General features: G+C 39.0%; 3 protein-coding genes across 6 annotated transcripts; 2 read left to right on the plus strand and 1 right to left on the minus strand.

Moving 5' to 3' along the window:
* Positions 1 to 339: 339 nt before the first annotated feature.
* Positions 340 to 2,315, minus strand: LOC131317193 (F-box/kelch-repeat protein At3g23880-like). The gene is made up of 2 exons (XM_058346767.1): positions 2,050 to 2,315; positions 340 to 1,823 (listed from the first exon to the last, which is right to left on the minus strand). The coding sequence occupies exons 1-2, from the start codon at positions 2,313 to 2,315 to the stop codon at positions 677 to 679; spliced, it is 1,413 nt and encodes a 470-aa protein (XP_058202750.1). The 3' UTR covers positions 340 to 676.
* A 2,570-nt stretch (positions 2,316 to 4,885) lies between these two features.
* Positions 4,886 to 7,774, plus strand: LOC131313918 (F-box/kelch-repeat protein At3g06240-like). Of its 4 annotated transcripts, none has more exons than XM_058342421.1 (2): positions 4,886 to 5,443; positions 7,413 to 7,774. In XM_058342421.1, exons 1-2 carry the CDS (start codon positions 5,038 to 5,040, stop codon positions 7,496 to 7,498), a joined length of 492 nt encoding a protein of 163 aa, XP_058198404.1. In that variant the 5' UTR covers positions 4,886 to 5,037; the 3' UTR covers positions 7,499 to 7,774. The 4 variants fall into 4 exon arrangements, with proteins under 4 accessions (XP_058198404.1, XP_058198409.1, XP_058198401.1 ...); XM_058342426.1 differs by having other exon boundaries at positions 4,891 to 5,443; positions 7,379 to 7,774; XM_058342418.1 differs by having other exon boundaries at positions 4,902 to 6,227; positions 7,379 to 7,774.
* Positions 7,775 to 10,058: 2,284 nt separating this feature from the next.
* LOC131313958 (F-box/kelch-repeat protein At3g06240-like) lies at positions 10,059 to 11,452 on the plus strand. Its single transcript, XM_058342457.1, has one exon. It carries the CDS (start codon positions 10,215 to 10,217, stop codon positions 11,295 to 11,297), a length of 1,083 nt encoding a protein of 360 aa, XP_058198440.1. The 5' UTR covers positions 10,059 to 10,214; the 3' UTR covers positions 11,298 to 11,452.
* The last annotated feature ends 4,489 nt before the right edge of the window (positions 11,453 to 15,941 follow it).

Consider the following 15,941-nt stretch of genomic DNA (forward strand, 5'->3'; position numbering starts at 1 on the left):
TCATGATGACTTGATGCAAACTTCAATCATTTGTGTCTTTGAAATGGTGAACTTACTCCATGTTCAAGCTTGCATCTTTTTCCACAAATTGATGTGCATGGGTTATATCATGAAATACGCAAATTTTTATATCAATGTTTGGCAGGAAAAACGTTGATTCATGTTCCTAAGTTGCAGAGTATACACACAAACATACCGCAGAAGCTACTATTTTGCAACTTAAACGTCCTCTCTCTCTTCAAAAAAAATTAAATAAATAAGGTTCTCTAATAAGTCTTTGCTTGTATGCAGCTTGGAATAGACATTGAGACTTCCGAAACATTCCATTTGATACCATGCTTTATTCCATCTTTTGATGTCGATGATTAATGGAATTTTCTTTGCCCTTCAAAAAGAATATTATGCTTTATTCGGACTAATTAGAGTGACCGCGACGTAAGCATCTTAGCAACAACCCACCAATTAAGCAAAACAGTACATCTATTTCATAAGTAATAAAAAGCCAGATTATATATTCAACTAGCTGTTTAAAACAAAGCAAACGTATCTTGAAACAAACAGTTCAAAGCTATTAACGAACAACCAATCAAGCATTACTTACAAAAATTTGCATACCCTGTTCTTTTTTATTTATTTTATTTCCCACGAAACATGTACACAAATGTTGCTTCCCCTTTCAGCTCTCTTCCTCTTCCCAATCATAGCCAGTAGGTGTAATCAAATTTTCATCGTAAGCGATTGGATATTCAAAATTTAACTCCTTTGGAGTTGAAATTATCCTGTGGGAACTGTCAGTAGGATTGAACGCGCTTATATGCCAATCCAACGTCCAGCGACTCCTAACCATAGCTAAAACTTCACCATACTTTGTATAACCTAGTGGCACCAACCTATCCTCAAGATTAAATCTCAAACAATCTGAAACTGCGAACAGAATAGTCCAAGATTTTTTCACACCATAGTGTTTCATTACCAATACCTCAACATTGCTTCTTGGATAGTCCCAGCGAGACATACAAAGACATTCATCCAAAACTCCTAATCCAACAATAATATCACCGTCCCTTCTTTTGGGCTCTGGCATTGCTACCTCCCCAAACTTATCAACATGTGCATCAAAGTAAATAATTTGGTGGGGCGAAAGGGGTTGACTACCTGAATCATTCTTAGAGGCAAACCAATGAAGTTTTGCATTGACTATTGGCCCCGACTCCATTGTAGATATCATGAACGGGAAGTCGATAATGGACCAACTTTTATTTCTGAAACTAACCACCACAACAAATTCACCATCATTGCAATACGGACTAAGATAGCCAAGTGAAAGAATGGCCTTGTAATCATCACCAGTGGAGTCATAGCAAAGACCAGAACACACGCGGTAGTCCTCGCGGCCCCACAATGGCCCAAATGCCATCATTTTCTTGAAGAATCTAGTCAGTGGATTCCACAAGAACAAGTCCTTGTCGAAACCCATAAGCAACAGCCCGTTACACGATCCCAAGTATCGTGTAGGATAACGAAAACCCGCCCAAGGGACGTAAACGCTTTTCCCGCAAGCTTCTTGTTGGTGTTGGTTAATCGAGTGAGGTGAAAAGGAATGTGCTGCCCAGTAGGATGCTAGGAGAACCTTTGGTGATCCTTTTTTCGTGGCGGATATGGTAGAGATCAAACAACGCCATCGCTTCGAAACGCAGGTGAACCGGGGAAGAGACTCTAGGGGCAGTCTTGAGAGTATTTCGACAACGATGTCTTCCGGAATAATAATGTTTGGAGGACATGATTCTCCTTTCGATGTAGTATTGTTCTTTTTCTTCCTTTTCCTTCTTTTTCATGGCCTCCTTTTCCTCCTCCTTCCCATTCTCCCTTGAAAACTGTTTGTGGGGCTTAGGGTTTTCTTTTTTGTTTTTAGAACGTGGGGCTTTAGCTACGTTCCTAACTCTGGTGCTAGCAACATATATAGTCGGCATGTCTCCATATATAATCGTCTCCATATATAATCGTCCCCATAGCAAAAAAGATTGTACATAGTCGGCATGCTAGGGTTACCTTACCGGGATTGGGAGATCTTGATTTCCCGCTCCAACGTTCTCTACTCCGTTGGTCTCGCCGATGCAAATCCCACCGCGGAAAAGCTTGATTTCCCGTCGGCCGTCCAACACTCCCGCCGAGGTTTTGGGTTCTTGCAATGGCTTGCTTCTTGTTTCTGATAACGGTTTTTCCGAATTCTTCTTCTTGAATCCATACACTAGAGAATGTAAGAAGCTGCCCACTTTCCCTTCTTTTAACCTCGATTGGGTTAATGAGCCGGACATTTGTATTGGTTTTGGTTATGACTCGTCTACGGATGATTACATGATTGTGATGCTCTATTATGAGTATAGAGGCTAGGACATACGCGATGCGTGTGCAAGTCAGATTTTCACAACATTTGTGAAGATTTGATCAAACAACAAGTGGGGAGTATTTTTACAAAAACGTTGTGAAAATCCGACTTGCACACGTATCGTGTGTGCCCCAATCTCTAGTACTCACTGAAGCGTTTTATTGAATTTGACAAAACACGCATTCCTCTCCCCGCATATGCTTCTTTTACTCCCTCACTCATCCTACTTTCTCTCAGCTCAAATGCAGTAAATTACGACAGCTAGCAAAAAAAAAAGGAAGAGGCAAAAAAAAGAGCCGAGTGTGGTGAAGGGTAGACCCTCGCCTCCGTGTCTCCCAAACCAAGTCACTATTATGGCTTTGAATGTCCAAATCAACAAAAAAAAAAAGAACTGTGTTCGACTCCTCCTTTTTAAGCCATTCCAAATTCAAATAGTTTACTCTAGCAAAGCCATAAGTCTACTCTAGCACACAAATAAGGGAGAGAAGATTGAGGGTGGACAAACCTGAGATGGTGGAAAGGTGGGGGATTTGCCGAAAGAAGCAGCGAGGGAGAGGACGAAGAAGCAGGCAGGGACAAAACTTTTTGGCAGTTACAGCTTGAAACGTGAAGGAAATAGAACTGTGTGAAAAAAAGATACAAACACAATTAATTAGGAACGCTACTTAGCTGTGAAGAAAAGATACAAACACAATTAATTAGGAACGCTACAGCTAAGTAATCCAAATATGTGAAGGTAGTTTCATGAAATGGCAAACCAATTGTAGAGAGGATTACATTAAATGGGACCAATTGCAGTTGATAGGGTAACTGGGATCTCGAAATGGAGGTTGCACTTTCAGGAAGATGAAGAGTTCGTGAAATGAGAAAGAGAGTTAGTGGGAGTGGATTTTGGTAACTGCTTTGGGTAGTTACTTTCGTTAAAATGGCACTCTCTCTCTTTATCGTGTGTAATATTGAAATTTTTTTCAGGATAATTGTGAAAAACAAAAAGCATGACAAGGGGAGACTCCAAAGGGGTGCTCTCCCGTTATATATTAAAATAGATAGATAACTGTGATTCTAAACCATATTGCACTGGTGATGGTAAAATTACGTAAGCAGTTGTCTATTCACTGAAAGTGCGGGTGATGGTAAAATTGCGTATGCGATTGTCTATTTACTGAAAACTGATGCTTGGATTAAAATTCAATATTTCCATTATCATCCTTTGGATATCCTTCTGGGGTTTATTCCGAAATTGCAACCCCCCTCGTGCGCGCTCTCTCTCTCCCCACTAAAATTACCACCACCACAATCATCACCGGCACCAAATTGCAACCACCACCAACCACCATGGACGTCTAAGACCGCCGGCAACCACCACCATTGACTGGACCCAGCTATTTTCGAACCAACAACTGTACCTATCAAACTCGAAATCAACAAGAAACACACAAATCGAACTCGAAAACACCAAAATACTCTCAAATCAAATTTCAAAACCCTAATTTGAGCCATTTCGAAGGGCATTTGACTTGATTCGAACCTGTATGAGCCCTAATCAGACCTCAAAATCCCTAGATCAAGACCAACAAACACTTGGGACACCCTAATCGAGCTGTTCCAGAGTCTTTTGAACCCTATTCGTCATGTAACCTTCGATTCAGCCTTTCGCAAACCCTTATTGCACCTGTCCCACTCAATTAAGACCAGATTTAGAGAGATTCGAACCAGATGCTGCTATTATTGAAGGCTTTTGACAGGATTCACACCTGGGTCTATCGATTTGAGTGCCAAAAGACTATATTAGAACCCTAAATTATGTATCTCCATCAGCACTCCAATGATTTTCAAAGAGAGAAGTTTGTGTAATGAGTTGGTTTGCTGGGACTATATATGTATGGGCAAAATGGTCTATTTATTCTTTCCGTCCAACGGAGTTAGGCCCTCCTCCAAGTGAAAACATTAATGAAGTGGTCTAGCCGTAAGCGAAATTTTAAGAAGGGGTGAGTGAGACAAAGAGATAAACTTTGAGGGATGTTTAGATAATTAACCCATAAATTCTCAACTTTTTTTTCCCTCTTGAAGCCAAACAAGAGAAATTCATTTTTCCCCAAGTTTTCTTTGATTTTCTTTTAACAGCCAACCAAGAAAAAACAATTCACTTTTTCACATTTCTCTTTTCCTTTCTACAAGTTTCAAATAGAGCTTTAGAGCAAATTTACCGATTGAAATGTAAAAATGCTAGTAAATAGTACAATTTTTTTATTTTAATTACTTATATTTCTTTTAACACTATATTAATACTTTCTATTTTACCTATCATTTATTAAAATACTAATTCTTTTTTTTTGGAGAAAGAGAGAGATAGAGAGAAGGAGTGATAGGGAGGAGAGAGAAAAGAAATAATATTTTAATGAATGCATTGTTAATAATAATTCCGTACATTTACCTAACATTTTTTACGAAGGCAAATTAGCTTCTTCTTTGCCGAAACTGGTGTAGGCTAATTTTGGTGTCTTAATTAAGTAAAATGGTCTCAAAGGCTTGTTTTGTTACGACGATAAACTTGCTCTTAGAAATATGAAGTATTCAACGTACTCTATAAAATGAACCATTCGATCATGATACAGAGGGAGGGATTATCGCAAGGAGAGCCCTAAAAACGGATGAAGAAGGCGACGATTATGTCCAACGGTGATACGGAGGACTACTCCCTCTGGAGAAACCTTCCACCGGAAATTGTAGCCGACATACTCTCACGACTACCAGTCAAATCCCTCTGCCAATTAAAGTGTGTCTCTCCCTTTTGGAGTTCCTTAATCTCTTCCCCCTTTTTCGCCAAAACCCATCTCAAACGAAACCCCCCAAGTCAAAAAACCCTCGTCGTTTGCGACTCTGAAGATCTCTACTCCGTTGATTTCGCCGACAAAAATCCAGCCGCAAAAAAGCTTAGATTTCCCCTTGGTCCAATACTCCCACAAGTGGGTCAAGGTTTTGGTTCCTGCAATGGCTTGCTTCTTGTTTATGACCAAGGTTATTCCCCATTCCTTTTGAATCCATCCACTAGAGAACGTAAGATGCTGCCCCCCTTACCCTTCTTTTATTTTGAATTTGGTTCGTGAGCCGTTCATTTTTCTACATGGTTTTGGTTATGACTCGTCTACGAATGATTACAAGGTTGTGATGCTCTCTTGCACTTATATTAACTTTGATTCTAAATCCTATGGCAACGGTGATGCTAATATTACGTATGTGGTAGTCTATTCACTGAAAACTGATGCTTGGAGGAGAATTCAAGATTCCCATTATCATCCTTTGAGATGTCCTTCTGGGGTTTACTTTAATGAGCGTCTCCATTGGCTTTGTAAGAGGAGTGGTGGTTCGGAGGGTTCTTTAGTTATTGTTGCTTTCGATTTGTCAGATGAGATTTTCTGGAAAGTGCAGTTGCCTACTTTGTTTAGTTATTCCAAGATTTTGTATCATCACATGGCAGTTCTTGGGGGTTGTCTTTGTGTGATTGTCTGCCTGCCTAGTTTCTTTAATGAAGTTTGGATGATGAAGGAGTACGGGGTAAGAGAATCATGGACCAAATTTACGATTAATACTAAGATGTTGTTGGTAGATTTTTTGTGTTTTTTGGCAGAGGACGAAATTTTGTTGAAAACCGAAGGATATGTACGGGAGGAAGTGAACCAAGATAAATTGGTTGTGTACAATCTGAAAAAGAAAACACTGAGGGACATGGTGGTTCATGGCATTCCTCTTAATTGTGAATACGGGTGCACCTATGTCGAGAGCCTTGTCTCTCCTAATCATGGAGGAGGGATTGGGAGAAATGAATGAGAAACTTCTTCAGGTGGTTTTTGTGAAATGCAAATGAATCTATGCCTTCTTACTTCATGCAAATCCATATATCCCTTATTGATACTTATACAACTTTGCTAGTTTGAGTTATATGGTGGTGCATTGGTTGGTGATGTAAGTTGAATTTTGATTGTTGCCTTTTTATCATACAGAAGTTGCTAACACCCACGTCCAAATGGTTGGGGTCTAACGACTTTAACCTAAAAAGCATGAGATCTTATTGATTGGTTTCATATCCGTTTCATATCCTTATGATTTAAAAATTAGCTATGCTTATGCACGAAGTATGTGGGGTACTGTCCGGATACTTTTATGTCATGTACCCAAATTTCCATGAAAGTGAGATTATAGTCATTCCCAAGTACATCAACGAAGTCAGAATTTTTAACTAGGGGTGGCAAACACAGTTAGTTGGTGACAAGACCTATTGCACCGCCATGCAGTCCGACCTCCTATTTGATCCTAAATTTTTGAGTTCCGAAGGCTAATAATGATATTAACCTTTCAAGTTGAGTATTTATATGATGATTAACTGTAATAGTTGAGTTATACGAAACTAATTGTAAATTATCCACCATGGTAATCTTCTGATGCCAAAGGAATTGTACTTTTGAATCTCGGTTCCGACAAAGGACCGTTTGAAGAGTATTTGTGCTTTGGAGCTCGTAATTCATTAAAAATGAAGAGTTACTGTGTAGTTTTCTTGTATTCAATTAGAAGTAATGCGTTTATATAGTTTGGCGGTTAATTGTTAAAATACTTCGAGGACAAGAGAATTTTTCTCAATCGTTGAGGTGGCAACCTCTTCCGCTTGCCCCGTTGGCTTCATTATTGCTTTAGTAGCAGTCAAGTGCAATTACTGGCAGTAAATACATGTTTCAAATTTCCAAAACTTTCCTTGCATTGTAGAGATTAGAATTAAAGTTAGGATCGACAATATGAGGATAATTTGCAAATGTGGTTCCTGGCCTTCTGGGCTTATGATTCTTGCAAATCTCTTAACGCCTCCCTTGGTTGACAACATATCAGGTTCTTAAAGTTATGATTCTTGCCGACCTCTTTATCATTTGCAGAGTTGCTTTGAATGTTACAATCGATTTTTGTATTGGTGGTATCTCTATCCATTTCTCTCTTTTGACTCAGTTGTGTTTGGCATCTGACTTTTGGTGGCTGCAAGGTAAACATACCTTCCATATCTCGCATCACCTCACGTATAGTGTTGACTATGGAGCTGGCTTGTTCAAATGTGGTTTCAGAACTTAACAGGTATCAAAACGTGATATTGGAGACAGTTGGAAATTATTCAACTTCTCGTGGAGAGTGTGGGGACTTTTGTGGGCGCTTGGTTGGTTCATACTCCAAGAGTGGTTTGTCATGGAAGTTACGTTTTGGTGACTGGTATTAGATGTTGTGTCTTGTGTAGTCTTGACCTAATCTTTACATCCTTCTTGTTGTTTAGTTCTTTAGTTTCCTCCATTAGTTGTCAGTGTGTGTTCTTAAATATGACTTCTTTAAATGATAAATGAAGCTCTTTTGTCTCGTTGAAACTGTATTAAGTTTATTTTGTTCATGTTTTTTAGTTGATATCAGACAAGATTTCATGAAACCGACGACCATTCCAGTGAGTAACAAGCCTGATGTTAAGGTTTGGCTTCGTTAATGGTCAATCTCAATAGAATTGCTTGTTTACTCGTGAATTGATCTTGAATGGGTTTGAACGATCTAAATAATAGTTACTCCAACAATACTAGTGGAAGGAGAACTATTTCTTTTGTTTCCCATGAATCCCACAAGTGTTTTTTTATGTTCGTACTCCGATGGCAGTGACGGCCGAGGAAGGCAGAACCCGGAGAGAGGTTACTGAAATACTCTCTCGACCACCTGCCAAATCCATTTGTTGATTCAAGTCTGTTTCTCGCTCATGGAAAACCCTAATCTCCAAACCCCATTTTGCCTAAACGCACCTCAATCGAAGCATTACCAAGCCTGATAAAATCCTTTCATTCCGACTCTTGCCATCTCTACTCCGTGGAATACTCCCAATGTACCAATTGCGAAAAAAGCTTGATTCTCCGGCCGGTCATCGAACTTGTAGGCTGTGCATTGGTTTAGTTTTACGTTCCAATAGAAATCCCAAGTTTTTGTTGTATCCCTTGAGAATCGAAGAAACTACCTGACTTGCCATCGTCAGTGTCTGTTAACTGAAAACTAATTCTTAGAGGAGAAAACAAGATTCTCCTCTTGTCTATGACAGTGACCTCTTTCCAACTGTTTGGTTTTGTGATTCACGTGTGTCTTCGTTGGCTAGCTAATATATAAGGGTGGTTCTAATTGTCTTCGAATGATTGTTACTTTTGATTTAGGAAATGAGAATTTCGGGGAACTAACGCCACCCCTACTTCTTATGGTAATTCGTCGATTGGTTTGTATTATTATTCGTCTGTTCTCGGTGGTTGTTTCCGTTTGCTTTCTCCAAAAGGTCATGTTTGGATGATGGATGGATAACATCTACGGCACACAACTGCTGCGTTTATCGGGAAACTGGGAAGTTTTTTTCTCGGTGGTGGGCCAAGAGATAATGTGTTTATCAAATGCGACGAAGAAAAGATCAAGGTGGCGGTTTGCGGTGTTCTAACTCACTCTTATCCTATGCAACAGAGAAAAAGATGAAGGGATGTGGTGGTTTGTGGCGTTCGAACTAATAACAGCTTTTTTCTGAATATGATCAAAATCTGGAAATGATTTGCTACTTCTAACTATTGATTTGAAGAGAGTATTTTCCTTGCTTACATTCATTCACAAAGAACAACTACTCTATTTATTGACACAGTACTGTCCTGAAAATCTGATTCAACAGCATATCCTTCAACAGCAACAACCACCTCACCTCACAGTTTTGAAAGTTTCTTCATTCTTAAGCATCCCTTCAACAGCATCAAGCTTAGATATCCTTGATCACTTCATCCTCGTGATGTCATTTAGGGGTGCACAGAAAATCCTTTAACCCACCGGATGAACTCAACTTGAGCCGACGACCCGCACCAGTACCCGCGGATGGAGAGTGTGAACGGGTTTTGTTGGGTGGGTGATAATCTATGTGGTCGTGGGTTAGGTTGACCCTCCTATATAGTTGTATATTGAAATTAATAGTTCATAGAAGTTTGACGCAAAATTTATAAATATAATTTTTTTTGAATAAGGACAAAATGTGCACTTTTTTTGAAAGTGAAAAAAATGTTAGTGAACAAATGTCCCAATTTGTTGGTCTAATTTGTGGAATACAACTTTTTTAGGAAAACACAATCATTGCGCCTATAAAAGAGAATTTTTTAGTTTTTGGTTCCTTAATGTGTGTTTCACCAACTAAAATAAGTATATTATTTGAACTTATTTTTTGAATTAAAGGTAATTATTGTGAGAGAATGACCCGTTCCGCTTTCTCCCAAAACTTTCTTTTTCAAAAAGAAAGTAATTTCAAACTCAAATATAACGAAAATGAAAAATAATTTTTTAATTTTTTTTGCGTCGTTTAAAAGATTTCAGTGAGATTTATCAAACAAGATCCATATTGGTAGGAAAATTATTTGCGTAAACACATGATTTTTTGACCTTAAAATTACCTTTTTTTTCTTAAAGTTCTTTTTTTTTAGAAACCAGAACGGCACCTGACATCTCTCATAAAGCGAAAAATAAATATTTAAAAAATATAGTAATAACGTTAGCGAAACAGAGCCTTCGTCTTCAAAAGTGGACAAATAAATTGGGAGGGAATGAGTATTGGTCAATCTGAGAGTCGTTTTAATCATCAGGAGCTCTGGTAGGCCTATAAACACGTAGTCATGATTCTGTTAAAGTAGTTACGAATCCACAACTTTCCCATCATTCATTCATCACTGCATTCCTTGCGTTACCGAATAATTTTCCACCGCCATACACCTGAAAACACTTCTCCACCACCAAGCTCCACCGCATTGCAGTCATGTCCCACGGCGGAACCCTTCCCCAGGATATGATCACCGAGATACTCTCTCGACTGCCCGTCAAATCTCTTTGCCGTTTCAAATGCGTTTCTCCCTCATGGAAAATCCTGATCTCTTCCCCCTATTTCGCCAAAACCCACCTCAACCGAACCAAAACCCTTAAAAACCCTAGAAACCTCAATAAAAAAATCCTCCTCATGGCCTACAATCTCTACTCCGTTGACCTCGCCCACACGAATCCGACCGCCACAAAGCTTATTCTCCCCACGGCGGAACAACGACTACAGCATCAGGTACGCGTTGTGAACTCCTGCGATGGTTTGGTGCTACTTTCAATTCGACGCGGCTCCGAGTTGTTCTTGTTGAATCCATCCACCAGAGAATGCAAGAAACTCCCCATATTTCCTTTTGTCGTCGATTCTGCTGAATATCTGGACGCGAATCTTTACGGCGTGGGATACGATTCTTCCACGGATGATTACAAGGTCGTGATTGTCTCCCGGAAAATCGTGGCCGTCTATTCACTGAGAACTGATTCTTGGAGGAGAATTCAGGACGTTGATTTTTCCCTTAAGGAGAGCAGTGGTAGGGTTTTTGTTAATGGATGTCTCCATGGAATTTGTTGGAGGGATAGTTGTCATAGGATTGTTGCTTTCGATTTGTCGGATGAGGTTGTAAGGGAAGTTCCACAACCGCCTTGGTATTGTGGAATTGGATCCGAGATTGCGTCTTATTGGGTTGCAGTTCTTGGGGGTTGTCTCTGTTTGGTTGACAAGCGGGCGCCTGAGTTTTGGAAGATGAAGGAGTATGGGGTACGAGAGTCGTGGACGGAATTTAAGATCCGGTCCGGGTTGTTTAAAGCTCATTTGTTGTGTTTGTTAGCGGATGACGAATTCTTGTTGAGAACCACTCCGGGGAGAGGACTTAAGCAATGGGTTGTCTACAATCAGCAAAAGAACACGGTGAGGAACATGGTGGTCTGTGGCATTCCAGATCAGTTTTCGTTTCAGGACACCTATGTGGAGAGCCTCATCTCTCCTCATCATGGAGGACAGGAGGAGGGAATGGGAGGCAATGAATGAGAATTTTCTTTAGGTATTTCGGTGAAATACAAGTGGCTATTGACTTCTTTTGTTGATAAACAGTTGTGCGAGCTTCTATATTTCAACCTTTTTGGAAGTTGTACATCATTTTCATAGATGTGTTATGGGGATGTTGTCAGGTGTTCATGCTCCAAGAATGGTTTATGGATGTTTTGTTTTGGTGATAGGTATTAGAATGTGTAAGGTCTTGTTTCTTGTGTTGTCTTTACCTATCTTTACATCCTTTGCTTTATTCTTGTTTTAGCTAGGTTTCTCCATTAGTTGTCATAGTTCGTTCCATAAATGACTTCTTTTAATGATAGATGTTGTCCATTTGTTGTGTTGAAATGTATTCAAATAGAATTTGTTAATCTCCGTTAGTTGATTTCAAACAAGTTTTTATCAAACCAATAAGGATTCGAGTCACTTGTTTTGTTTTGTTTTTTCATGTTTGAGCAAACTCAATAAGTAACAAGCTTCATGTATAGGTATGGCTTTGCTTGTTAATGGCCAATTTTGGTCGGCCTGCTTGTCCACTTGTTGAATTGATCTTGATTGGGCTTTAAATGATCTAAATATGTTGATTTGTATTTGGTCATACTTTAAAGTTTGAGTTGCTTGATTGGTTTTGCAACTACAATATATAAGTTCGATTAGTTGAAATGTCAGATTTAATGGATATGGATTTAAAAAATTCACATGGCTTCTCTGCCTCTGCAATTGCATTTTGGTTGTCCATCTCGTCAATTAATGGTCTAGATTCTAAAAGACTTTTTCCTATGGAGATCTGTTCTTTTTGAGAAGAATTTTTCAACAAATCTGAATCATTTTGGAAGCACTTTTGGTCGGCTGGAATTACATGGACTTCTCTCTCGAGTCCAACCTAGACTACAGAGAAGCCAGATTCCAAATTTTATTCATCTTCTGATCTTGTATATACACCACACTAAACTATTTGCAGGACGAAATATCTTTTTTGGTCATGGCATACAATCAAATCATGATGCTTTATGAACAACACTGATGCAGTTCCTCATGGGCTTTTTTTTATTACTTTGTCTATTTGTCTAGATAACCACTTACTAAATAAGAATATATGACTCATACACAGCTAGGTAATTGCTTCTTTTTTTTTGTAAATGAATGTTTCACACGAATACTAAATAAAAAAATTATGTAACCAAACTAATTACTTTGCTCTGCTTATTGCATGTCTCTAAAAGAGATGAGAGATATCTAACGATAACTAAATGGGCACTTGTTGCCTTTTGGTGTGTGAAGAAGAACGAGAAATAAAACAAATGTAAGTCTTTTACTTCAATTTGTGGAAAATGTTAATTTCCTCACAAAAATGGTGAGAATTGAGATGCCATGAGAAAGGAAAAATTCAATAGAAAATGGACTCTTTTTTTATTATTTCATTTGCCATAACTTCTGATTATTTCTCATCTTTGTTTAGTCTTGAACAAGTGTTAAAAAATTTCGTTATTATTTTCCCATTCTTTCTCTAAATGCAAAAAGAGATTATCCAGTGTTCATGCAGATATGAGACTTGGGTATCGTGATAGATCTCACATCAATGTGTGGCAAAAGATGTCGCTCCCGTTTAGGGGCGCGGAGACAATTGAAGTGTACATCAAGTCATCAATCATACTGGCTAGGCATACAAAGGTTGAAATTCCACTAGCTCAGCAAGGGGGAGCATGAGAAGGACCTTTGAAGTCAGCTCAAGCGGTTTGTACTTTTTGATTTCAAAAGATTTGAAATTTGAGGTGTTAAGTACTTAAGTCCACTAGCTTATCTATTTTATGGAATGGTCTTCCCAAATTTCTTCCTGGTGGAGGCATTAGACAATAGACAAGGGGATCCTATCTCCCCGTATCTTGTTATCTTGTCTAACTAGAAATGAAGTGCACCATAAGAGATGGTGTGGTTTGAAAGCTTCTAGCAATGGTCCTTCCTTTAGCCACTTCTTTTTTTGCTGATGGTATATGGTTTATTTGCTAAAGCTGATGGTGATAATTGTGATTCCATTATGGAAACTCTTAGTTCCTCTTGTGAGGCTTCTAGCCAATAGTAGAAGAGGTGAGGCTACCGGCTTGAGTCTCTATCCTATCCATGACCTTGGGGTTCCCCTCCTCCATGACAGAGCTTTTAAGAGACAATACGAGTATGTTATTGAGAAAACACAGGAAAAACTGTCAGGTTGGAAAGCTTCTTCTTTACCTGTGATCATTTGTGAAAACATAAACAGGCTAAATAGAAATTTCTCTCGGGGGACTCATCTGGGAAGAAAAAAGTGCATCTCATTCATTGGGATAATGTTAGCAAACTTAAGAGCAATGGAGGTAGTAAATCTAGAGAAAACAAGTTAGCCTTTCTTTGTAAGCGTGGCTGGAGATTAAATACTGAGAAGAAACCTTTTTGATTTCAACTTATTTGTCAGTAATACTTGAGCAACCATGATTTCAATGACTGGCCTATGAATAGGAGGGCATCCACATATGGAAGAGCATTATTCAGACTAAACATGTCATCAAAAAGGGTCTCAAATGGATGTTTGGAAATTGGGATGATATCACCATGGGGAAGGATTGGTGGTGTGGTAATACAACCCCAATTCTCTCTTTGTTGAGGAAACTGTTGGTTATTCTATCACTAATGCCAAGGAATGATCGGCTAAACTGCAACAGGTCACTAGTCAAGCTGAGATTGAGAAGGTAATGGAAGTTACTATCCCCAAAATCGCTCTTATTGTAGATACTACTTGCTTGGTTGATAATAGCAGTGATATGTTTAGTATGAAATCTGCATCCAATCTAATTTCTGGAGATGGGCCTAACCAAACTAGCTGGAGTTGGCTTTGGAAATTAGAACATCCGCAGAAACTTAAAGGTTTTGGGTTGATTTGTCTTCTTGTTGTTAACTAATCTTCAAAGAAAAATTAGAAGTATGTCCAATGATTATCTTTGTCCCAGGTGCAACTTAGATATCGAAGGCTTGTCCAATCTCTTTATTAATCGTCACTTTTGTCAAGAAATTTGGACCAACTTTCCTATTTTGTAGGTACAAGCAGGAGGTGTCAATGACTAGATGGAGTGGCTAACTCATAACCTTAAAAATTGCTGCAAAACTTGCTTAGGATGTCCTTGGAATGTGCTGCTTGCAGTCGTACTTTGGAACATTTGGATAAGTAGAAATAAAAACGTTTTTGAAAACTAGTGACAAACATGGTATTCTCAGGAAAATCCATAAATTAATCTTGTGAAAGGGATTAGCATAGCTTTGAAGCCCATCATTGGTAACAATGTTTCACAAACTAGACTCGTTAGTTGGCATTTTCCAGGTTGTAGCAAGATAAAGTTAAATACAGATTGGAGCTCTAGGAAGAAACCAGGGAGGGCTGGATCTGGTGAAGTGTTTAGAGAGGATTGTGGCTTATGGATCATGGGCTTCTACAAGAATCTTAAGGATTGTTCAAGCGCTGAAGCTGAGCTTTGGGGAATCTTTAATGGCCTCAAGTTGATATCATGGCATGATCTCAAGAATGTGGACATAGAATCGGACCCTGAAGTGGTTGTTCAGATGATTAAGGAGGGCCCCCTCTCAATGCCCCTACCGAGCCTTATTGGAAGAATGTAGACTATTCTGTTAGCTCCATGGATGCTCATTTGCACATACGCTCAGTGAAGGCAATCAAGCGGCGGATGAGCTAGCAAAGATGGGAATGGAGCAAGAAAGCCAGCTGGATATGCTGGTAATGACGCCGGTTGAAGTCAAGGACTTTCTTACAGCTAATCGTGCAGGCATTCAGTTTGAGAGGGGCTCAACCTCTTCTTAGTTTTTCGTATTGTCTTTCTTATATCTTCAGATTGTGTTGAGTTACTTAATATGACTTTGTGCCAATTCATATCCCTCGTCTAACGATAACTTGTATAATTTGTATTTTTGTGCTTGCTTGTGTTGTAGAAAGACATTAAAATATATATAATATTTGGTCTAAAACAGCTATAGCCAGGTATTTTTATGCGTTCGAAAAAAAATATTTTTATGCATTGGAAATGGTTTGGGAACTAGATTTACTCTCCAGTGGCTTGAATTAAATTAGTTTAATCCATCATAATTATCATTGGTTTTTTTCATACTTTACTGGTCGGTGCAGGAGAACAGCTGGTGCGACTTGAGCATTTAGTTTTGGCAATCATCTCCCTTACTCCGGTGCAGGAGAACAGCTGGTGCGACTTGAGCATTTAGTTTTGGCAATCATCTCCCTTACTCCTAGTGGTGTAACGTGTCCATAGTATTTGCAAGGACGAGTTCCGAATTTTCCAGTTGGTTACTTATTTTGCTAAGAAAAGATAAACCTGTTGTTGACACATTGATCGCATCTTTATCTTCTTGAAGCATTTAAATCTTGAAATACATAAAGTTTCAAGCACTTCTTGACTTTTGTATAGCGTCTTGGGCTTCTCTTTATTTGCTTTCATATTGACTGTCTTCTGCTGTTTCTTCAAAATGGCTTCATACGACATGGGATTGGAAAGGCGTCTGCCGGGTGGATGCGTCAGTGGAAAAACTGATCCAGACTTTGGAGCCTGGCTTGACGTTGAGTACAATTCGTTTCACAGTAAGCTACTTTTGTAA

Source organism: Rhododendron vialii, chromosome 2a, assembly GCF_030253575.1.
Source record: "Rhododendron vialii isolate Sample 1 chromosome 2a, ASM3025357v1".
NCBI lineage: Eukaryota > Viridiplantae > Streptophyta > Magnoliopsida > Ericales > Ericaceae > Rhododendron > Rhododendron vialii.

What these genes read in the sequence shown, in the direction of transcription:
- LOC131313958 (XM_058342457.1), top strand. Translation starts at nt 10,215, where the DNA reads ATGTCCCACGGCGGAACCCTTCCCCAGGATATGATCACCGAGATACTC.
- LOC131317193 (XM_058346767.1), bottom strand. Translation starts at nt 2,315, where the DNA reads ATGTCCGGCTCATTAACCCAATCGAGGTTAAAAGAAGGGAAAGTGGGC. An exon ending in GATCTCCCAATCCCGGTAAG is followed by an intron (nt 1,824 to 2,049) that starts GTAACCCTAGCA and finishes ATGAAAAAGAAG; the next exon opens with GAAAAGGAAGAAAAAGAACA.
- LOC131313918 (XM_058342418.1), top strand. Translation starts at nt 5,555, where the DNA reads ATGCTCTCTTGCACTTATATTAACTTTGATTCTAAATCCTATGGCAAC.